At 44.8% G+C, this 25,237-nt stretch overlaps 1 protein-coding gene across 1 annotated transcript in view; it reads left to right on the plus strand.

Annotated features, from left to right (window-relative positions):
• FRMPD1 (FERM and PDZ domain containing 1) overlaps nt 1-22,875 on the plus strand; it is a 1,007,848-nt gene extending 984,973 nt beyond the window's left edge. The window contains exons 16-17 of the mRNA XM_069205792.1: nt 17,639-18,643; nt 18,798-22,875. Coding sequence (XP_069061893.1) covers nt 17,639-18,643; nt 18,798-20,104 — 2,312 coding nt within the window. The 3' untranslated portion in view covers nt 20,105-22,875. The remainder of the gene's footprint in view (nt 1-17,638; nt 18,644-18,797) is intronic.
• Nucleotides 22,876-25,237: the final 2,362 nt, after the last annotated feature.

Here is a 25,237-nt window from a genome sequence, read left to right on the forward strand (position 1 = left end):
TCCCTGTTTGAGGCGAAAGAACAAGGACCCAGGCCCACAACAGCAGGGGCATGCTCCAGTTCTTCGCCTTCCTGACGCCAATTGGATCCCTCTGTCCATGCTCTCAGGGCCCACTAAGCCAACCCATGGGGAACCTTTCTCCTTACCTGCGGATACCATCTGTGCAGCAGCTAACCTTACTTTGCTCACAGACGTATCCCAGGAGCAGGATAGTACCACCAGGACCAACACAGTGGTGTTGCCCACTCTACCCCCGGGGTGTGACTCTTGTCCCCTCCCCAGGGATAACTCTGTCCACCCGGACAGCAAGCCACAGTGGTTACTGACAGCTGTCAGGGATGAGAGCCAGGCCCCAGGCCTCTCAAAGCTCTCCCACCACTGTGTCTGTGGAGAGTGGGGGGTGGTAGCCCCAGGTGCTTGCCACCCTTTAACCACTCTCCCTTCCACCTGGTCAGGGATGACAGCCTGAACCTGGCCCTCCCCTCTAGGGCTCTGTGCCCTCCCTCCTGGAGCGGTACCCCCAGAGTCCAACATGGTCAGGGTGCCTTTAGAAGCCGCCCTGCACCATTCCTCCACCAGTGCAGGGCTGTTAACCTGCAGCTGGCCCTCCAACCTGGGGTCTGTACCTTCAGGTTGGACTAGGGCCCGGGGTGAGGCTTCCCTCACCTGCCCTCCCTTCTGGGGTCCAGCACCCTCCAACTAGGAGTGGCCTCCTCAGAAGACAACATGGTAGGGGCACTGTTATCAGTAGCCCCTCCCTCCAGGTCCGGGGGGACACCCTGAACTTGGTCTTCCAGCCCAGGGTCTGTACCCTCAGACTGGATCACTGCCTGGCAAACCAGGACTTTCTGGGGGTCACACCTACCCCCCACCAGGTCAGAGTTTAACCTCTGAACCTGGCCATCCAACCCAGAGTCACCACCCTGAGGTTGAACAATTGCCTGGCATGCCAGGACTTCCTGGGGGGCACATTCACCCCCCACAAGGGACAGCTACATGTTGGCACTCCATACCAAGACGATGCTCTTCTGAAAGGAAGCTAAAAATAATGTAGATGCCAGCCAGGATTTCATAAAAGGGTAGTATGACCAGAAGGCAACTCTGGTTGACTTTCAGCCTGGCTAAAAAGCGTGGGTTATGGAGCCTGTGGAGCTCAGGGCCTTTATGACCACTGGTCTCGGCCCTTTGAGGTGAAAGGGCACAACAGTCAGGTTACCTACCTGTGGAACTCTCAGGGAATCTATAAGGGTTTTGTATGTCAGTCTCCTAAAACCCCACTTTGAGAGGTCCGAGGTAACCATGCTCCTGGTCACAGATGGTGAGATGGAGGACAGTGGACCTCTCCCCAACCTCCTTTCTTCCAACGGGCAGGATGGATCGGTGGAGGGTGTCAGCCTTTCCCTTACTCTGGCTCTAGATCAACAGAGAGACTGCAGCCAGTTTTTGGGGCGGTTTGCCTCACTCTTCTCCCTTACCCCAAGACTCACTACATGGTGTACTCATAATATGGATACTGGGGACAGTGTGCCTGTGAAGTGTAAAATCTACAAGCTATCTGACAAGTTAAGAGCCAGTATAAAGGAGGATGTCTCCAAATTCAGCAGTTAGGAGTCATTGAGCCCTCAAACAGTTCTTGGTCCAGCCCAGTGGTGTTAGTCCCGAAGGGTGCTTCTCCAGGTGCCACCCCAGAACTTAGGTTCTGCGTGGAATACCAGGGGCTAAGTGCCATCACCAAGACTGACACACAGCCCATCCACCGAGCTGATGAGCTCGTAGATCAGTTGGGAGCCATCAAGTTTCTCTGCACATTTGACTTAACGTCTGGGTACTGGCAGATTGCCTTGATCAAGGGGGCCAAAAAAAGATCTGTGTTTTCTACCCCAGAAGGGCACTTCCAGTCCCAGGCCCTGACACCTTCCAGAGGTGGGTCAATCAGGTCCTGACAACATTGTGGTCTTCAGGTTTAGCTGGGAGGACCACCAGTGCCACCTCAGGGAAGTACTTCAGGATCTGCAAGGCCAGTAGGTGCCACATAGGGCAGGTTTCAGTGGTCTACTTTGGACACCAGTGGGAAGAGGACAGGTGCAGCCCTTCTAGGCCAAGATCTAAAACATTCTGGCTTGGGACCCCCAAGACCCAGACAGAGGTGATAGACCTCACTGGTTATTGGAAGAGAATCATCAAGGAGTATGGCGCCATTGTTGCACACTTGAAAAAGCTGCCTTCTAAGAAGCATGCCAGACAGATGATCTAGATGGAAGCATGCTAGAATGATTCTGACACCCCGAAGAAGGCTTTGTTCACAGGACCTGTGCAAAAAGGCCCTCGCATCTCTAAAGAATTCATCGTACAGATACCTCAGACCTGAATGAAGAGGGCCTGGATCAACCCGGAGCCTTCATCGATAGGAGCTTACTTCCCCGGGAACAGAGGTGGAGTGCAGTAGAGAGGGAGGCCTTTGCAGTAATCTGGGCACTGAAGAAGCTGAGACTTTACCTGTTTGGCACTCACATCTTGGTTTACACAGCCCACAGACTCCTCAGATGGCTAATGCTGATGAGGGGTGAGTCTCCCAAATTGTTGTGGTGATCCATCTCCCTACAAAAAAAAAAACTTTATGTTAGAACACCATCCTGCAACAGACTGCACCAATGCTGATGGTCTCTCCAGGGTTTTCTGCCTTGGTGAAGAGATCTCCCAAGAGGTTTGGTTGTTCTCCCTATTTTCAGCTGGGGGGACATGCGTTAGACCTGGAATTCTTGTTGTGATTTTCCCCCAACGTTTGCCTTCAGCCGTCCTGTTTGCCAACTTTGTTTTTGCTGGCTTTAGGATTCTGCATACATTACCACTGCTACCTTGTGCTAAAGTGGTTGTGCTCTTTCCTTAAAACATGGTAGACTGGCTTAAAACCAATTGGTATAGTTAATTTACTTGTAAGTCCCTGGTAAAGTGTCACTACCTGTGTCCAGGGCCTGTAAATTAAATGCTACTGGTGGGCCCGCAGCACTGATTGTGCCACCCGCTTAAGTAGCACTTTAAACATGCTTCAGATCTGTCATGGCAGCCTATGTGTGCAGTTTTATAATGCCATTTCCACCTGGCAGAATAAACCCTTTGTTAGGCCCAAACCTTTTTTAATACATATAAGTCACCCTTAGGGTAGGCTCTGGACATCCTAGAGGACAGGGTGCAATACATTTACAAGTAGGACATATACTCTTAAGTTTTACATGTCCCAGTTGTGAAAAACTCTTAAATGTCTTTTTTACTTCTGCAAAGCCTACCTCTCCCATATTTTAACAATGGAGTTACCTTATTACATTTAATAACCTGTAACTTCTAAACGGTAACAGGTAACTCCTTCATGTTTGGCGTCTTTGAAATTGTTATGAAAAAAACTAACTTGCGCAGAAGTCAAATTTTAAATTATAATTCCAAAATTTCTGGAAATTGTAAGACTTTTTAGGATAGCAAAACAAGATCCGGTGAGAGCCTTCACCTGGGGTGCAAAGAAGAGATCTTTGTTGAATTGTAATCCAAGATTCCCAACATCCTCTATGGTAGGAGGCGGGCCAAGATCATAAGGCTACCAGGCATCTGACCAGATAGAAGCCAGGCAGAGAAAAAGCAGGACTTCAGACTTTGAGGCATTGAGTTTTAAACAACTGCACTTCTTCCAATCAGCCACTGTTAGAAGGCACAGTTGAAAAGAATGTTGAAGTGTGCTGTTGGCCTCAGAGAATGACAGCAATAACTGAGTGTCTTTTGCATATGACTGTGAGAAACCAGGTCTTTTTGCAGTGTACTCCGGCTGGTGGCTGCTATTTTTAACCCCTAGATACTGGTTTTATGACTCTGAAGGTGCCCTGGGCTCTGCCAACCAGACCTGGGACCTGTGCTCTGATTTAAAGCATATGCAGATTAGGCACAATTGTAATTCGTATGACAACCTACCTATAAATCCCTAGTATATAATACGGTATGGAGGCTTATAGGGCCAGTGGATTTAATGCACTAAGGTGTGCACTGCTGCACTGCTTGTCATTTTAAAGGCAGCCCGGTTTTGCAGGCTGCTTTTAAAAGTAAATTATACGCAAATTCGATTTTGGAATTAAAGGTACTTCTAAAGTCTCAAACTACCTTTTACATATAAGTCACCTCTAAGGTCTCACCTAAACGATCTAGGGGTAGGGTGCATTGTAACTATAAGCAGGGACATGATAAAATAGGTTTAATATGCCCTGGTGAGGGAAAAATGCCAATTTTGTTTCTCCCCATTGTAGTGCATTAGCTCCATTGGCGAACATGGGAATACTTTATTAAAGTATATCTATTGATAGAAAAGAGCTAAATTTCCTTCTTGGACTTAATATGATAGTTAGAATTAATCCAGAACTTGCTACTCTTAGACCTATAATAACTAACACAGAAAATAAGTTATAGAACTTTTTTTCTGTAAGACAAAATCCAGTCTCCCAGCAGCTCTTCTTTGATTGGCCAGCCTATGCCAGGCTGACACAAGCTGCCCTAATGAGGTGTGAAGTGGCCTGCATTGAGACAATGGAACATCTGGTGGGTGGAGATCTGCATGCTGCAGAGCAAAAGGCAGGAAGGGGTCTGTGTAGCTAAACTGGTCCTCAAAGGGAATAAGACAGTTGGGACAGTGTAGGAAGGTAGCCTCTTTCTAGCCTTGTTACCCCCACTTTTGGCCTGTTTGTGAGTATATGTCAGGGTGTTTTTACTGTCTCACTGGGATCCTGCTAGCCAGGGCCCCAGTGCTCATAAGTTTGTGGCCTATATGTGTTCCCTGTGTGGTGCCTAACTGTATCACTGAGGCTCTGCTAACCAGAACCTCAGTGTTTATGCTCTCTCTGCTTTTAAAATTGTCACCGTAGGCTAGTGACTAATTTTACCAATTCTCATTGGCACACTGGAACACCTTTATAATTCCCTACTATATGGTACCTAGGTACCCAGGGTATTGGGGTTCCAGGAGATCCCTATGGGCTGCAGCATTTCTTTTGCCACCCGTAGGGAGCTCAGACAATTCTTACACAGGAATGCCACTGCATCCTGAGTGAAATAATGTCCACGTTATTTCACAGCCATTTTACACCGCACTTAAGTAACTTATAAGTCACCTATATGTCTAACCCTCACTTAGTGAAGGTTAGGTGCAAAGTTACTTAGTGTGAGGGCACCCTGGCACTAGCCAAGGTGCCCCCACATTGTTCAGGGCAATTTCCCCGGACTTTGTGAGTGCGGGGACACCATTACACGTGTGCACTACATATAGGTCAATACCTATATGTAGCATCACCATGGTAACTCCGAACATGGCCATGTAACATGTCTAGGATCACGGAATTGTCACCCCAATACCATTCATTCTGGTACTGGGGTGACAATTCCACGCATCCCCGGGGCTCCAGCATAGAGCCCGGGTACTGCCAAACTAACTTTCCGGGATTTTCTCTGCAGATACAGCTGCTGCCAACCCTCAGACAGGTTTCTGGCCCCCTGGGGCTTGGGCAGCCCAGTCCCAGGAAGGCAGAACAAAGGATTTCCTCTGAGAGAGGGTGTTACACCCTCTCCCTTTGGAAATAGGTGTGAAGGGCCTGAGAGGAGTAGCCTCTCCTGGCCTCTGGAAATGCTTTGAAGGGCACAGATGGTGCCCTCCTTGCATAAGCCAGTCTACACCGGTTCAGGGATTCCCCCCCAGCCCTGCTCTGGCACGAAACTGGACAAAGGAAAGGGGAGTGACAACTCCCCTGACCAGCATCTCCCAAGGGGAGGTTCCCAGAGCTCCTCCAGTGTGTCCCAGACCTCTGCCATATTGGATGCAGAGGTGTGAGGGCACAATGGACACCTCTGAGTGGCCAGTGCCAGCAGGTGACGTCAGAGACCCCTCCTGATAGGTGCTTACCTTTCTCTGTAGCCAATCCTCCTCTGAGGGCTATTTAGGGTCTCTCCTGTGGGTTTCTCATCAGATAACGAAAGCAAGAGCTCACCAGAGTTCCTCTGCACTTCCCTCTTCGACTTCTGCCAAGGATCGACCGCTGACTGCTCCAGGACGCCTGCAAAACCGCAACAAAGTAGCAAAAAGACTACCAGCAACCTTGTAGCGCCTCATCCTGCTGGCTTTCTCAACTGTTTCCTGGTGGTGCATGCTCTGAGCACTGTCTGCCTTCACCCAGCACTGGAAGTCAAGAAGAAATCTCCTGTGGGTCGACGGAATATTCCCCCTGCCAATGCAGGCACCAAACTTCTGCATCACCAGTCCTCTGGGTCCCCTCTCATCCTGACGAGCGTGGTCCCTGGAACACAGGAGCTGGGTCCAAGTGTTCCCAACAGTCCAGTGGCCCTTCTGTCTAAATTTGGTGGAGGTAAGTCCTTGCCTCCCCACGCCAGACAGTAATCCTGTGTACTGCATGAACTGCAGCTGCTAGGGCTTCTGTGCACTTTTGCAAGACTTTCTTTGTGCACACCCCAGCCCATGTCCCCAGCACTCCGTCCTGCATTGCCCAACTCACTGAGTTGGACTCCGACTTCGTGGGACTCCCTTTGGTTGTGCTGAGTCGACCATTGTGCTCAGATCTTCTGAACGCCTGTTCAGGTGCTTCTGTGGGTTGTACTTGCTTCTGCGTCGGCTCTCAGTGTTTCTGTCTCCTCCTCCAAGGGGCGACCTCCTGGTCCTTCCTGGGCCCTGGCAGCAACCAAAACCTTCAACCGCAACTCTTGCAGCTAGCAAGGCCTGTTTGCGGTCTTTCTGTGTGGAAACGACACTGCATCCTCCAGCACGCCGTGGGAGATCTTCTGACAAAAGGAGAAGTTCCTGGCACCTTCCGTTGTTGCAGAATCTTTGGCTTCTTCTACCCGGAGGCAGCCTTTTTGCACCTTCATCCGGGGTGTAGTGGGCTCCTGCCCCCCCTGGACACGTACGTGACTCTTGGACTTGGTCACCTTCCTTTACAGGTCCTCAGGTCCAGGAATCCATCTTCAGTGCTTTGCAGTCAGTTGTTGTCCTTGCAGAATCCCCTATCTCGACTTTACTGTCTTTCTGGGGTACTAGGGTAACTTTACTCCTACTTTTCAGGATCTTGGGGTGAGGTATCATGAACACCCTTAGTGTTTTCTTACACTCCCAGCGACCCTCTACACACTACACTAGGCCTGAGGTCCATTTGTGGATCGCATTCCACTTTTGGAGTATATGGTTTGTGTTGCCCCTAGGGCTATTTTCTCCTATTGCATTCTATTGTGTTCTACAGTGTTTGCACTACTTTTCTAACTATTTACTTACCTGATTTGGTTTTTGTGTGTATATTTTGTGTATATTACTTACCTCCTAAGGGAATATATCCTCTGCGATACTTTTGGCATATTGTCACTAAAATAAAGTACCTTTATTTTTAGTAACTCTGAGTATTGTGTTTTCTTATGATATAGTGCTAAGTGATATAAGTGTTATAGTAGGAACTTTGCATGTCTCCTAGTTCAGCCTAAGCTGCTCTGCTATAGCTACCTCTATCAGCCTAAGCTGCTAGAACACCTCTAATCTACTAATAAGGGATAATTGGACCTGGCAGAAGGTGTAAGTACCACAAGGTACCCACTATAAGCCAAGCCAGCCTCCTACAGACAGGACACAAAGTAATCCCCACTTCATGTTACCCCAGCCAGATGGGACCCCCAGTGATTAAATTAGTGACGGGGCTACAGGGGGGTGTTAGGGAGATTAGGCCACACCAGTGGGATGGCTTAGCCAGATTCTAACCCCAAGGAGACATTTTCTCCATCTTGGATTTTTTAAGAATAGTGTTTCCTGGGACTGAATTTTGCCACGCTTCACACGAAATGGTAACCCCATAGGGTGGCACCCTGCATCCCATTGGTCAGGGGTACCCTCCTGCTTGCCAGCCCAGGAACACTGGATAAATATGGGAGAGTTGCCCAGCAACTCAGAACACTGCCTGAACTACAAGGAGAAGAAGGACTGCCCTGCTGGAACACTGGTCTGCACCCAAAGGGACTGCACTCGGCATGACTGCACCTGCTGCACACTGAGGGCTTTGCCTGGCTTCAAGAGAGGGACGGAGTGACTCCCTGATAGCAACAGGTTAAAAGAGCTTCACCTGCAACATTCCCACCAACGAGGACCAAGCTGACCACCTTCAGCTGGACTTTTGAGGAGTTGCCAGTTGCATTCTGGGAAATGTAGTCCCAACTTCTCAAGGCCAATCTCAGAGCTTCTAGACCCTTGTATTGGTGTTGTGGACTACCCAAAGGAGGACTTCTGGAAAGAAATCCAGAAGTTTGGAGAAGATTCGAGAACTTTTGAAAAAAAAGCGCCATAAGGTGACCGACCGCTCAAGGAACCACCCGGCCTGGATTTTAGGTTCATCCAGATGAAGCTCTGGAGCTTTTCCCGTCTACAAGACTTCCAGGAGTTGACCGGGAGCCCGAGCTGAGCCAATCCGACGATGTTGCATCGAATCCTGGCCGGACAAGGAGCTTCACCCCACAATGAGAGAAAAAGCTCTAGGAAAATGACTAAGTCTGAAGGTTAAACTTTGACCGAGAAGGGCTCCATTACGGTCGGCCTCAAATTGTGACTTGGTCCCAGTCAAGCATGACCAGATGTCCCCGGTTGGCACTATTTTTTTAATTACCCTTTCAAAATTATTGTCTCTGATTCCCTGCATTGGATTTTATTTGTTTTGGTGTCATTTTAAAGAGAAAAATATTTCCGATTTTTTTATATAATGGTGTGAGATTTTTATTGTATGTTGTGTCTTATGTTTTTAATGTATTGGTGTATTTCAGTGCTTTACACACCTGTCTCCTAAATTAAGCCTGCCTACACATTGCCAACTACCAGGGGTTGAGCAAGGGATTAATTTATTGAGACCCTGACTGAATCATCCCTTGTGATTGTGGCTTTATTACTAATGGTAGGTCCCTACTTATCACTACTAATAACCAACATGAGACTACCTTAAATACGAGGGGCTTAATAATCTCTGCAAGGTGGGCATGTAAACATTAAGAAGTGAAAGGCTGAAGGAAGATTTTTGTGGGACTCAATAGTTCAATATGGGATGAGAAATTGCATCAAATGTGGCAGAAAGATCTAATAAGACCACCTTACGCATCCATGATTAAGGTTCAACATGATAAATTCTGTGACTTCAAGAAAGGCTGATTCAGTATTATGACATGGACTGAATCCAGACTGCAATTCATGTGAAGGATTGCTGGATTCAAGAAATGAGTTGGGTTGTCCATTAACTATTTTCTCCAGCATTTTAAAAAGTGCAGAAAGCAAAGACATAGACCTTTTGTTGGAAAAGACCTCTGGAAAGGCAGACCCTTTCTTTAAAAGGGGCACACAATTTGATAATTTCCAAATGCTGGGAATCATAGCTTGTTGAATTAATTTGTTCTAAAGTTCATTTATTAACAGGTTGATAATAAGGAGGGCTTTGGAAAAATATTGAAGGAGGGCAGGGATCAGAAAGTGAGCCAGAATGGCAGTTCAAAATAGTGTGGGATGAAGCATCTAAGGAAATGCTCTAAAAAGAAGTACGCACAGGGCTGGAGGTTGTGTTGATTGAAGGGCTGATGCCAGAAGGAGGAACTGCTACATTATCAACCTGAAATTCAGAATAAATGGTGTCAATTCTCTGCTGAAAGAACTGTGAAATATTCGAACAAAAGTCATTTTGTGAGAATTGCAGGAGAAGATTCCACTTCCACATGATGTCTCTGGTACACTTTCCATCATGCTGTTAGAGGTCTTGTTACATATTTCTAGCAGCCCATTGGCTTGTTAGTGCTTGGGCGAAGAGAAGTGCTAGTCCACAACAGCATTCTCTCATGTATGAGGAGATGGTTTGTTCCCTGGTAAAAATCACAGCCAACTGTAGAAAAAATTTGTAGAAGTGTCCTAGCTACTACCTTTTCATTTGTGGTCTCCGATGTGCTGCCTCTGGACAGCTGGTGGCATGGTCAGGCATGTTGCCTGAAGCTGAGTGGCATGTGGGTCACGTGGGTCAATAAGTCCCACCTACTCAAATGGAACACCCTCAACTGGTTGTGGCTCTAACAGCGTTTTGGTCTTACCTACTCCTGACATACCACTCAGTTGGGAAGAAGGACTGGTTCTAGAGGACCTCTTGGTGTCTCTGTGCATCTCTGTTGTGGCCAGCAGAACAAAGAGTCTAACTATCCTGTTTCTTACTAATGTCTAAGGCCCATATTTATACTTTTTTACCGCCGCATTTGCACCGCTTTGTGATACAAAAGCAACACAAACTTACAAAATACAACTGTATTTTGGAAGTTTGCGCCACTTTTGCATAAAAAAATTACGCAAATGCGGCACTAAAAAAGTATAAATAATGGCCTAAATGTCCAGCTAAGGGCACTTCCTATGTCAGTGGCAGCAGGAAGTTCCTGTGCACTAACAGAACAACCAGCCTCGTGCTAGCACCTTGCTTACGATTTACGGGCTCACTGTAATACACTCACTTCTCACAGCCAAAGTAATAACTTTCAAATGCTACTTGCTTACATGTTCCTGGGCTTCCTTCCGGAGTCCTACAAGAACATGGCACTCAACATATGCCTGAGGGAATTCCACCAGGATAGGTCCTCCGCCAGCAAACAACTCCTGCAGCTCTGGCAGTGACCCAGAATGCAATACCTGATCTGCTTCTGGTATCTCATCCTCCTCTCCAACTGGAGCAGGGGTGTTGGATGCTACAATATTTACCTTCTCAGAGTCTTCCCTTAACCACTTACTATCCTGTTGTGTTCTAGGCAGATCTGGCATGATCCCAATCTTCTCCTGAAAATGATGTGCAGTCTGTGCTACTGTGGACACTGAAGACATGGTAAAAAAGATGTAGGCTTCTGGCCCTTGTATTAAACCAGGGGCAATCAAATCTTTGACCAAACCATATCCAGCATCTTGCTTCTCTTTCACCCCTACATCAACGGTGAATGACAAGGCATTGATGTCTACATGAACTCAGCAATTGGATACTCTGGGCCATATTTACCAACATTTTATGTCATGGTTCCACCACTTTTGTGGCACATCCATGCCACAAAATGCTAGTAGTTATTTACAAAGCCAATCAAGGGGTAATTTGCCCGAACTTGCGTGGCTTTGTCAAAAAAATGTAATGTAAATCATATGCTTGCGCTGCATTGCATTACATATCATTCTGGGAGGCGTTCCAAGGGTTGGAACATAGGCGTTCCATTGCATCCACCCATGGATTTCACGCAATTCCAGATTTACAAAGCTTTGTTAACCTGGGATTGCTTTAAATCACTATACCTCCCAAAGGATGGCATAACAAAGAGAAACATATTTGTTTCTCCTTGTTATTTCTTCTTTCTATGTGTCCAGCAATCTGCAGCGCACATAGTAAGAGGGAAATGTCTTGAGAGATTGTTTTGGTGCATGAAAGTATGCCTACATGCACAAAATGAATGCTCCTTGCAACCATGGTGCAAGGATGACTGCATTGGCTCTATGCTGCCTGAAGTGCGCCAGCACAAGGAGAGAGAAAAAATGCTCCATAACTTTGTAAAATGTGGAGCATGTCTGCCCTCTCCCCTTGGACCCAACACAGCGCAGTAACTTTGCTTGCTGCCAAGCGTTGGGTTTCGGTTTAGTGAATATGCCCCTCCATGTCTTCCCGATCTGGCTACCACAACTCTGCCACTAGCACCAGGGTGACTCTCCTTCAGTTTGAGATACTTTTTCTCAACTATAGTCCTTTAAGCTTATGTAACTCTCAAGGCATGAACCGTTATCCTATTGATACTGGATTCTAACACAATCCACATCCTGTTCGGGTGAATGTTTTTCAAGGGTTATGGGCCCATCTCACAAATACCCACTGTCACATGATTGAGTGCTAAAGGGTCCTCTCAGGTTCCTTCACCCACAATCAACACACTCTCTATCATGATAGACTCTCTTGTAATGCCCCTCCTTGGGACACCTAAAGCAAGTATTCACTTTGGACTTGGACGAACCTTCTTGTCCTCCCTTGGAACCTTAGGAATTGCCCTCACCCTTGCCTTTTGGTTTGGAACCAGTCTGTTGGGAATTCCTCTCTTTTTTTGATTTGGATATGTAAGGTCAGGTGCTCAAGGCAGGGGATCATGACTGTACACCATGTAGGGGACATTCCCAACCCAACACTGGGTAGTCTGGATCCATCATCCTAGTATCTTGCTCAAGGAGATGCATGTAGTGTGCCACAGAAGTATGCAATCCCTTCATTTAAAACATTTTGCTAAATCTTTTCCAATGTTTGGAAGATATTAAAAAACCCTCCTGCTCCTGGAAAAGATGAAGGGGGAAAGAATCACATCATCACATACACTCATGCTTGACATTGAACATCCATGTTTTCAGGGAGACACTCTTTCATGCCATCATACACTGACACACACTCAGAAACTCATCTAGACAATCGCATGCCATACACACAATAAATGTCCATGCTTAAGGTCTAAAACCAAGGTATACAGGCATATACACAAACACAGATTGAGGCATTCATGCAGACAGTGAGGCATCTTTCTGTCACCTCCCCACACACACACTGTTGCACACCCACAACCACACATACACAGTATCAGATGCTCATGTACGCACCATCAAAGTCCAGCACACATAGGATATATATGTATATATATATATATATATATATATATATATATATATATATATATATATATATACATATGCACACTCCATTCAACATGAAAAATCAACACATTATTACAGTGAAATGTCCAAACACTATCAGATGCCCACACACTAATTAAACACCCACAAACACAATCAGATGATCAGATGCATGCATGCTCAAACACACACACGCACATCATGAGACACTCACCAGCCACCATCACATGCATACACACCCAACATCAGACCTTCACAAACTCATCAACAGGCATCCTAATGCACATATCATCAGATGCTCAGATCCAAACAGACACACAAAACCTAGGCTATTTATTAACAAATGCCTAGCTCGAAGAATAAAAATAATAATGAAACTCCCTAAAAAAACTAAAGTTATAGGAAAATTAATGCTTCCTGATATGGTGACAGTCGCTATCCCACAGAATCTACAAAATAGGTGTGAGAAAGTGGATTATTCGTTCAAGTGGATGACAGTGCAATGGCACTGTTCCTTACTAGGTCCAGCTAAGTCCTAGTAATTTAGGCCTAAGCTCAACTCTTATTAGCTGTAGCAAAGAGTAGACAAGCTTAACTATGGACATTTAGGAGAAATATGTAAAGCATTCATCAGTACTAAAACCATTAAAAAGTAGAAAACACAACACAAAAAAAATCTCACTCTGATTTAAAAAACTGAGAAAATTGTAATGAAGAAATGGACACCAAAACAAAAAAAAATAGATGTAGGGAACCATATATGTGATCTTTCAAGGGTTTAGGTGTTTCTAATACCAAAAATCACAAAGCACCAAACCCGGGCATCTGGTTGCACTAGACCAGATCCAGGTTCATCCTGGTGGAAAGTTTACCTTCTGACTTAGAGCCAGCTTTAGTGTTTGGCAGTTAGGTTACTTCATCAAAAAGTACTGGATATACTGTCCCCCGTATTACAGGCCTTTTATATCAGATGGCACTTGTGATACAGTGGACGAAATATCTGCCATGTGTGTGAAGAAGTAACCCATCTGCCAAACTTAATGACAGGCCCTTAGTCTTTTTTTTATGAAGAAAATCCTTGTCGGTGAGTTTGCCGGTGAGTCGGGCGCCAGATGGATCCAAAAAAGGGGCTAGTCAACAGTGGATGGCTGAAAAGCAGGTCCTCAGTGGGAGCCCCACCGTTGGTAGAAAGTTTGAGTCTCATAACATCAAAGGTGAGAAAACAGACAATGTTAGAAGAGCAAAGTTGTAGTAGGCAGCAGGGTTTGGCATTGGTCCTGGTAAAGTCCTCTATGTTTAGACTTAGGGCCAGATGTAGGAAAAAATCAAATTGCGACTTGCAATTTGCGAGTCTGTGCGACTCGCAAATTGCAAGTCGCAATTTGACATGCAGAAAGGTGTCTCAGACACCTTCTGCAACTCGCAATGGGGTCGCAAAGACCCACCTCATAAATATGTATGAGGTGGGTCGCAGTTTGCGACCCCATTGCGAGTATAGGCACTCGCTAACATGGAGGCCTGCTGACGTCAGCAGGCCTCCATGTTAGCGACCTGCCTTTTAAATAAAGTTTTTTTTTTTTTTTGAAGTGCAGCCCGTTTTTCCTCCCTTGGACCACTCCCTGCCCTGAAAAAATAATATGGGGTCCATTCCATGGGGACCCCTTCCCGTTTGCGAATGGGTTACCATCCACTTCAAGTGGATGGTAACTGCGACTCCATTTGCGACCGCATACGCGGTCGCAAATGGAATTGCATACCATTGCGAATCGCAAATAGGAAGGGAACACCCCTTCCTATTTGCGATTCGGAAATGCATTTTGCGAGTCGGTCCCGACTCGCAAAATGCATTTCTGCATAGGAATCACGCATTTGCGAGTCGCAAACGGCAAATTTTGCCGTTTGCGACTCGCAAAGTGCTTCCTACATCTGGCCCTTAGATTCTTATCTGGAAGTCATGATCTCTTCAGCACAGCAGCCCAGCAAGTTGAGTCTGACCATCAGTTCAACGTAGGTGCTATGGCTCAGCAGCGGTCCAGTGGTAGCCTCTATTCTTTCTGTGAAAAGTTCATAAAAAGTTTCGAAGTGTATAGTCTTAAAGATTTTGAAGGAAACAGTACATTACTACAGCTGCCAAGGGCCCAGGACCTTCTGGCCACCAGTTGGGGGTTAGGGCTCAATCTCCCAGAAGCCACCAGCAGGGGCCAAGGCACATCCAGTTGCAACTGGTCAATTTAACTAAACAGTCTTGGTCTTCTTGCAGCTTTTGTGTTCTATGAGCTTTACACCAGGCTAAGCAACTAGCCATTGGAGTCCACTCTTCAGTCCTGAGTACAAGTGGGGACCAGACCCAGGTCTTGGGGTTTCTCTCTGCAGGCTCAACATAAAGTGCAGTTTTTCTTTTGTCTTCCACAGGTCCAGAGGTGTACTGACAAATACCCAGGAGTGCCACATGTCTGGCACTAGGTAGCAACCCTACCCACTTTGGGAGGGGGGTTTGACCCTAAACAATCCCTCAGTACCCTGCTCTCCAACATGGCAGAACCTTTTTTCACCTGGTCAGAGCTCTGGGCACACCCCTGAGGTGTGTATAGGTAAATGAGAAACTCCCCCCTGCAATGGACAATGGGAGAGGCAGGCCTAGGTGTGAGATACATCTGCCTGCGATGGAGGATGCCCCTTTGAAGCTTGTGCAGTTGGTGGGCACATCCCCTGGCCATCCTGTTGGGAGGCAGTCACACCTCCTCCCACCCAATGACCTTTTGTTTCCTTTTTTGGGAGCTATTCACAGTTCCTTGCAGAAGGACACCAGGCTTCCTAGTTACATGTATGTATCAACTCTGAAAAGGCCACTAGAGGCTTTAGGCAGGAAAATACAAGTGGCATTTTCAAAATAGTAATTCAAAATCAAACTTTACCATCAGATTGGGTTATAAATTACTATTAATTGTAGTCCTTAAACCGCAGTTTTAGCTATTACCAAACTAACTGAAGTTACGCATTATAAGGTGTTATAATGTAACTCAGTGCTTTTCAATGGGAGAGCCAGCCAGGCCTCAGTGAAAAATGACTTCAGACATTTTTCACTGCCGGGACATATAAAATGTAAGTGCACCTGTCTTACTTTTTAAGTAACACACACCCTGCCCTATTGGCATTTAGGACCTATCTTAGAGGTGACTTATAAGTATTAAAAAATAAGTTTTAGGTCTGCCAAGAGTGAAGTTTTAAAACTGCATACTCAGGCTGCAGAGGCAGGCCTGAAGACATGCTTTGCATTGTCACTTTAGTGGAAGCATAATATGTGCTGTATTCCAGTAGTGAGACTTAATTTACAGGCACTGGGTACCAGATACTAGGGACTTATAGGTAAGTTAAATACGCCAATCAGGGGTTTGACAATTCTACATGTTTTTAGATGTCAGAGCACATGAGGTGGGTGCTGGACCGCAGCACCTCAGTGTTCGGAGTCCATACACAGGCAATAAAATCCTGCAAAAAATTGGGATAGACACTACAAAAAGGGCATTTTCATACCATGGGAAATTCAGGTAGTAGTGTACACCCTGATTAAAGAGCTTAGGATAAGGTGGTATGGCTGCACTAAAATAAATCAGCTTGCGTCTCATTTCAAAGGTTTTTCGGGCACAGCAATTACGCAGGATTGCTTTCTATTTAGTTCAGTCCTGACATAACGGTGATTGTAGTTCTTGCTCAATTTCCCCTCCATTCATTTTCATAGTTAAAACAGAACTTCATAAATCTGATGTTATCATTAGGGAAGATATTGAACAACTGTGAGTAGTTAGAGCAACCATTCTTCTCTATTTAGATCACCTGTAAGTGCAACTACTTTTTGACATTGGCATTACAGCCTTACAATAGCTATTAATGGCTGTCACAAAACGCATTACTACAGCACTTATTCATGTCCACGCAATTTAAATGTAATGTAAAATGCGTTGACACATTGACGTGACCGATAAAGTCATACGTGAGGTCACATTCAGTGAATTTGGCAGCATTGTAGTTTCTTAGCTTATCATAACTTTTTCAATGTAAAGGTTGTAAGTTTTAGATCATAATGTCAACATGTTTTTAATCTAACATTTTTAGGGGATGTTTTTATGTTTTTATTTCTAATTAAATTGTGTTCCCCCTGCTTAGGGCGTTAGCATCTGTTATTGCCTGCCTGCTTTGCAACTAGGGTCCCAAGGCAAGGGAGCATAATGAGGAAAAAGACATTCTATAGTTGGTAACGACTCACATGGTTAACAGAACCCGTCATCCTGATCTCACCCAACACCAGCAAATAATTAGGACCAGTGTTTGCGTCATGTCCTTGTCATTGAACCTAGCGCAAAGGTGAACAACAGCAATCAGGACCTAAGCCTTTTCATTTGCTCTGCCAGCCTCAGCATCAACAGAGGGTGTCAACTGTTGTTAGGTACTAACGGTAGTAGACTAACGTAGTTTATGTGAACAAACAAAATCTTTTACATGTGTAAAATCGTTTTAATAAAATAATCCAGTTCAGTGGTATTCTTTGCAGTACTTTCCTAATCACAAAATATGAAACGGTACAAACGAATTCCGTCCCAACCATAGTACCATATTTGCGTTTGAAACGAGAATATATATATTTGCCAGGTTCCTTACTATCTAAATACAACAATAATAGCATGAAATCTGTTTGCTCAGCTCTTGGCTCAGGAACACAAATCTACTTTGTGTTAAGTTCATTTGCCATGTCAGTTGTCACGAAAGCATCCAGAACAAAGTCAACATTTATTTGAGAAGGCCCAAAAAGGAAAGTTCAGTTGTGCATTTAAAGACAATGTCAGGGCTAAGGTGCCTTAGATGTATTGTGTATTGCTTTGTTTTGTTACTGTTTGATTCTTTATTGCAATTCCATTTATACAGGTTCCAACATGGTGTCCTGTGATCAAGAAAGCAAGTTTAATTTCCAGATCAGTGGGAGCTGCATTGATTTGAAAGACAGCCATATATCAAGACAATATAAAAAAGAAAGACGCAGAACAGCGAAGGAGTCATACAGGGCAGCTAATTCCTTGAGAAAAAGGCGTTCCTTCTTACAGACAGACTACACATCTCAAGTGACTTTCCCTCTAGCACCATCCTACTCATTAGAAAGAGTGGACCACGTGTGCTGCTATGAAAGAGAGACCCACCTATCCTCTGACACTCACTCTCAAACACTATCCTCCTTGAAAAATACGGAGGGGGAACCATCACTTCTAGAAAATAAGCCACTGACACTGTTACCACCACAAAAAGAAAACCAAAGCCAAAGCCCTTCCCCCAGCTTGATGGAGATGGAACCTGACACCATGGAGACCAAATCAGTCACTGACACCATTATCTCTTCTATCTCAGCAACTCGCTTTGGGACTGCACATGAATGTACGACAGGAACGGATCTCAATCTACATGATCCCCCTTGTCTGGACAACAAAGAAGTGAAGGGCAGATTTTCTGACCCCCCCTTTCTCTGTGGCGAAGATGGACGAACCAGTCCTTCTGGTATTTACCATCATTTGGAAGAAAACAGGGCTTCCAAGGAGGAAGCAACTGCTCTGTTTAGGATTCAACCAGGTTACTGCATTACAGGTGAAAGTCAATTAGAAAAGGACGTGGCTGAGCCTGAGCAGAGAATAGAGGAGAACAATGGTAGAAATCTCACGGATGGGGATAAGCCAAGACTGTGTAATGAATTTGGAATGGCGCACCATAAAGAGACTTTGTGTTCCTTGGAAGATATGACCAATGGATCCATGGATCAGTTTGCAGTTATACAATCAGCCTATCTTGCATGTTTACAAGATGATTGCACAAGGAAGGATCCATCTAACCCAATGACATGTGAAACTAAAAAAGATGACACATCATTATCCAGAGAGAAAAATGGTAAGTCTGCAAGCAGCGGCGTGTGTGTGTGTGTCTGTGTGTGTATGGGGGTATTAATCAGGAATGTCTGGGCTTTTCTGATGCACTGAGCTCCTGTTTGACATAAATAGTATATCATGCATATTAACTCACTTTTAAATGTCATTTTTTAAAGAGACGAATGCCGATGCCCTATGTCATAACTCAGTCACCAAGGACACAAGGAATGGAGCAACATTTACAGAGGGTCCTAATACGCATCCCCAAGTCGAAAGTGGACAGACAGTAGACGAAGTAGGACAATCAGAGCCTCGAATGGGAAATGATCATGCTTTTGCATTAGCTGTGCAGCACTGTGACAGCCTATTGTATCCCTCGCAGTATAGAGTTGATCCCGAATGGAAGGAGAAGGACCAAAGTGCAAATCAATCACAAAAAAGGTTTAGTCTTGAGCTCCTAGCAAGGCCTAACGGTCACTACCAGATAGATGACAGCATGGCAAAAGGAGGCAAAGTACACAATGATAATTCTCTGTCATCGGAAATGTTCCAGCAGTACAGTAACAATCCTAGATCCATTTGGGAAAATTCCAATTTCATCCCCTCCTGTTCTGACCAAGCCCCATTTGAATACAGCTCACACACGCAGGCTCTTCTTAGTTCTAGTAAAGTTGTCTCTACAGATTTTACAAGTATTCAGAATGAATCTTTGCACCAAGTTGGAGAGGAAAACTGCAGCTGCCGACTGGCCTACGCTAACTGCTTTAGTGGACTTGACACTGAAGTTGATGATGACAATATTGATTCTGAGCCGAGCATGTCATCTTTACCCATGACAACACCACCATCCTCAGGAAGTCTTTTGTCTGCAGATATGAACCTCTTTGATATCGCAGATGGAAGAAAGGAAGTTGTCTCCCCATCGAGCCGTGTTGATAATTTCTTTTGTTCACAGTATTCCTTTGAATCTTTGGGCAGGCTAGAAGACAATACTTTCAGAATGGCGAGTGACTTTGGGCAGTTGCAGAATCAGGTGGAAGACCTGCAAAAGGTATTTGAGAACTATTCTGGAAGCTCACTCAGTCATCCTGAGGATAAGTGTGCCATCCGGTTCTCTGAAGACAAACAGGCTCTCTGTGCAGTGTCTCGAAAATTGATGTCCAACTGCCAGAAAGTGATTAAAGTGGACCCAGCTCCGAAACAGATGCAGAGTGCTCTCCATGACACATTTCGCAACCTCATTGACCTCACGCGGGTGTGCCTCCAACTTACTGGTTGTGACCAATGCACTAAAAGACAGATCAGCGTCCTAACCAATTTGAAGGATGTAGTCTGCACCTATCATCAGTATGTTCAGGCTGCGAGGAAGGCCTGTGAGAGAGACTGTTCTGATCTGAGCATCAAACTATTGGCTCGCCAGTGCACCGCACTCACAGCAGCAACATTCTGCTTAACGCAGCAGTTCAAATCATTAACTCCTTAAAAAAATCAGACTCTAATCTCTAAAGTTACTTTTCACTCACGTAAATTTCAGGGTTCTCTCAAAAGAAGTGTTGTTTACATATTACAGATGTAACCTGAGTATAATGGATTCTGCCAAAGCTTGCCGAAGGACGAAGAGCTCAGGGCCCCATTGAGACCCACACTGTGATGCAGAAGAGACAACATTGAATGTAAATTGTGAGCTTATCTGAATGACTTCAGTGGTGAAATATAGAGCATCTCCGGATATTAGTCTGTGGTTGTACGCCATGCATGAGCTTTGAATTGGCTTGGTTACTTCCTAAAGATGGGAATACATTATTTCATAATTTCTGTTACAAACACCTGCCATTCTTGATTTTAAATTAATTATTTGAGGACACCGCAGATATACACATAATCATATATTTAACACAAAGAAAAACCTCAGTTGGTCTGTCTGTTCAGTTGGTATGCAATATTTCCCTATTTCCCAAATGTACCACAAACCTTCCCATGGACCCACTTGAGGGTCTATCAGAAAAACTTCAAGCAGCATGTAGGGCAGTGACAGGGTACAGTCTTGAAATGTATGCTCTTGAAAATTAAAAGCAAATTTATGAATACGTTTTCAAACTAGGTGAAATCCGAATCACATACCCAGGTGGGTAAAACAGCTTCCTGGGTATCTGGGCCTGCAATGAACAAGAACTTTATTTGAACAATGGCCAAATTAAAAGCTACTAGAATTAGGAGGCACTCTAGAAACTGAGGAAGTGTAGCACAGTGTGCCCCCCCCTTTTCTCTAAGGTTCCTTCCTTCCTCTCCTGTACGCTGTCTAAAGGCAGTCCTGCATGTCCTGTGACCTACCATTTGGGCGTACAGATCCCCAGGATTTTGGAGTAAATTGTGAAACTGTAGGGATGGTAACCAGCCAGTGTGGCACTTTTAAGGGCCAGCAGATAGGTTCAATAAAGAGACACTTAGGGCCTTATTTATAGGCCCTTAGCGCCACAGGAGCGTCACTTTTTGTGACGCTCCGGTGGCGCTAAGCACTGCACCATATTTACAAGGTGGCGTTAAGCCACTTTTTGTGGCTTAACGCCACCTTGTAAATACGGCCCCTTCCCACGCAGAACTGTGCGTGGAAGGGGCGTGCAATCGGGTTTGCTGTGGGCGTGCCACAGCAACACCCATTGCATTTTGACTCTGCCCCAGGGGTGGCATTAGCAAGGCGCAACGAGGAGGAATACTTTCTTTCTTGCTTGATTTTTTGCTTTTCCTATTCTTGCTGCATTCTGCAGCATGCATAGAAAGAGTAAAATGCCAGAAAGTATTGTTTATGTGCAGGAAGGTGTCCTTTTCTGCACATAAACACTCATTTGAACATGACGCTTCGGCACTTCTGTGTGTGCAGCACACACAGAAGTGCCAAAGCGCCATTAGTGATAGTTAATGTGCAGGAAGGGACACCTGCATTGGCACTGGCAGCTAAATTTAGTGCCAGCGCAGGGGGAAACCCAGGGGAGCCGTAATAACTTAAAGAAGGCGCATCCCTGCATTTCTAAAGTGATGCAGTGCGGCACTGCCAACTTTGGCGCAGCACCACGCTGTGACAATTTTTCTTAAATCTGGCCCTTACAGTCGGGTTTTCATCAATGCTCTCTCTTTGTCACCATAGTACTGAATCGAACCGTACCACTTTCACCGTCTTATTAGATGATGGTAGAGGAAGGCCTTAACTATGGGTCAAAAAGAGGACACATCCCTAAGTGTCTAGACCAGTAGTCTACAGAAAGAATGGGCTGACAATATATTTGGTTTTTTTTGCAATGCACTGAATGTTCAGTCTGTATTTTAGAATTATGCTCTCTAGACCGGAAATGTGTTTATGAAAGTTACATGTGTGTGTAAACGAATGTCCTAGTAAGGAATGGTGCTATAAGACGAGTGAGGAATGGATATGTTGCACAGTGATGCCACATTACATTATTACTATTTGTGCAGTAATATTTATTGTATTAAGTTTTCAAAAACACTTTTTGAAAAAAAAACATGAAATGTGTGGTATTACACTGCCGAGAGCTATCTAAAGGCAGTTCCAGTGCAAGATTTCTTTTGAATGGGCACAGAAGGAATGCACATGTATTTTAACTCTTCTATTTTTGCCTAAGCCTCACTAGTATTATGTTAATTCTAAGTTATGTATACTTAAATATCTGACATAGGATTGTATTGTATTGGTATGTTCAACATTTATGAGTATCCCATTATGCCATGCTAAGAATAACGAAAATCATTATTTGTGTCTGGTCTATACATATCATACTCAGGCCATAAGTGTGTCAGCTAATGGACTGCCTCGCGAATAAGGGGCATGGTTTAGAATTTGGAAGATGGGAAGCTTCATTATAACCATGACATCTGCCGTATTACAGGTGCTATAGGATATGATGCCCTTGCAATACAGTGAGTGTAACATCCATCCCATTTGTGACGGAGTATCCCATCTGCAAATTCTAAATCAGGCCATAGTCTTCTATGTCAACGAAACTGCTCATGCAAAGAAAAGAAACGTTAAGTTATGGATCAAAGAGTTAATATGACAACAGACGGGAACAACAAAGACTTCTCCACTTACTGCTCAAATGCCAAGCACGGCCTACTCAGGCACGCCATTGATGCAGATTCACACACAAGAAGATGTGCACAAGTAAGTGTGCTAAATTGTACAGGCAATGAATGGATTGGGTATCTCTTCTGTATTTGTCATAATCCTAATAAAATTAGAATATTCCAGTTTCATTTGTTTCTGATTTGATGCATGTGTACATGTTTTGGGTTGTTGTGTTGATTTGACACCCACAACATCAGTTGTTCATCAAGGTCATGGTTTAAAAACTTTCAGAACGACAAGCCCTAAAAGTCTACCTTAGTTCCCCATTACGGAAACGAAAGTATCATCTGAAGGCCTTCCCTGAAAAAGGCAGTGATTTGGAAAATACATCGGCGACCGCTTATAGTTGCTTGTTAAGACATCTTTAAGGAAGAATATCGATATTCAACATAAACATAAACAAAGACACAAAGATGCCTGACGATGTGTATTCAATTTAACAAATGAAAGATAAAACAATGTTGGCAATCTAACAAATTAATGATAAAACAATGTGGCAATTTATTCAGGGTGGGGATGTCAGGTGCGGCCCATCCACAAGAGTGGAGGAGCATTGCCCCACAAAGAAATGGCCCTCAGAACTGAAAAATAAAATAGTAATAAAGTTTATTACCATTTTGATATTCAACACCCCATCCCCAATCAAGTATCAGGACATGGCTGGGCAATTGCTGCTGAGTGGCAACAGCGAGCTCTGCACTTAAGTTCAAAATGCGCTTGTCCCATTGGCCGACTGTCTTGCGATGGCCAGCCTGACATGCTCACTTTAAACTTTTCCAGCCCAGCTGTCTTAAGATAGCTCGGTTAGAAAAAAGCTCAGGCCTCCAGTGCTCTTAAGAGCTCTGAAAGAGGCCGCTCCCTCCAATCCTGATGCTTCTCTCATGCTGCTTAACAGCATGAGAGCAGTGCCAGGATTGGTTGGTGCAGTTTTCTTGGTCCCGTGTTCAAGCTTCCAGGAGAGACAATGAGAGGAGAGGAGGACTCCGTGAGGTAAGTGCAATTAAAAACAAATATTTTTAATGTACCCCCTACTCCCCACCGTAAATACAAGCCAGCCGTCACTGGGTGATGTGTTCCTATTTCAAAGATTACCAGGGCATAGAAAACTCACACTTTCTTCTTTGCTTTTCAATTAACTCGGGAGAAGCCATCTGAAGATATTACAAAAGTGCAAAATGCAGATGATGTAAACATTTAGGGGCATATTTAAGAGCCCCTAGCACCACTAGAGCACCACTTTTCATGACGCCCCTGTGGCGCAATGCCCTGCGCCATCTTTACAAGGTGGAGTTAAGCCACTTTTTGTGGCTTAGCGTCACCTTGTAAATATGGCCTCCTCATACGCAGCCCTTTGCGTGGAAGGGGCGTACAATGTGTGTTGCTGTGGGTGTGCCACAGTAACATCCATTGCATTTTGATGCTGCCTCAGATTTATGAGTTTTCGTAAACCTGAGGCAGTGCCAAAATCTAACACCGCACCAGGGGTGGCCCTAGAAAGGTGCAACGAGGAGGAATACTCTTGTTATTCCTCGTTTTTTGCTGTTTCTATGTGTGCTGCATTCTGCAGCACGCATAGAAAGAGCAAAATGCCAGACATGATTGTTTATGTGTGGGAAGGTGTCCCTTCCTGCACATAAACAATCACTTCAAAATGACACTTTGGCACTTCTGTGTGTGCTGCGTTCTGCAGTACACACCTAAGTGCCAAATCGCCATTAGTGATTGTTTATGTGCAGGAAGGGACACCTTCCCACACATAAACAATCAAACCCCTCAACGCAGACATCCTTGAATGATGGTGCAATGAAGCCTGTGTTGGCGCTAGGCAGCTCAGTTTAGCTCCAGCACAGAGGACACCACAGGGGTGTGCCATATTCAATTAAATAGGGTGCATCCCTGTGTTGTGAAAATGAGCACAGCGCTGCAAATCTTGGCTCAGCGTCGCACTCCGTCATTTTCTGTTAAATGTGGGCCTTAGTATCTTCTCACAATCTCATGTAATTATTCCCATAATATGTATTATCAGTGCTTCATAGCTAACGTACCGTTTGGAACTTTTGAAAGAGTTGCTGCATCCTGGCTGAAATCTAATAACGTTATATTCTCGGCAGTCCTGCATCCCCTGCTTTTTCTGTGGCACCGTTATTGTGCTGTTGCATATGTTTTATGTGTTATACTTGGGGACCTGTTGTAAAATTTAAAAAGATCCTTCTACTGAATAACAAGTAATTGCATTGAGCCACATGTTAAGGAAAATCCAAGTTAGAAATTGAAAATTAATAATGTGTGAGCACACCTCTCAGCTGATGTTTCAAACAATTCCCTGGAATGCAGGTTATACAGGATATGCAGATTCCCCTACTGTAAACCGCTTTGCGTTATATAATCAACAAAGTCCTCTCAGCTGAGAAATTAGATATGGCAAATGTTGCCAGTTCCAACAGGTAGAAAGGCTGGGTATTTCTTTTTTCTTAGGAT

Source organism: Pleurodeles waltl, chromosome 1_2, assembly GCF_031143425.1.
Source record: "Pleurodeles waltl isolate 20211129_DDA chromosome 1_2, aPleWal1.hap1.20221129, whole genome shotgun sequence".
NCBI lineage: Eukaryota > Metazoa > Chordata > Amphibia > Caudata > Salamandridae > Pleurodeles > Pleurodeles waltl.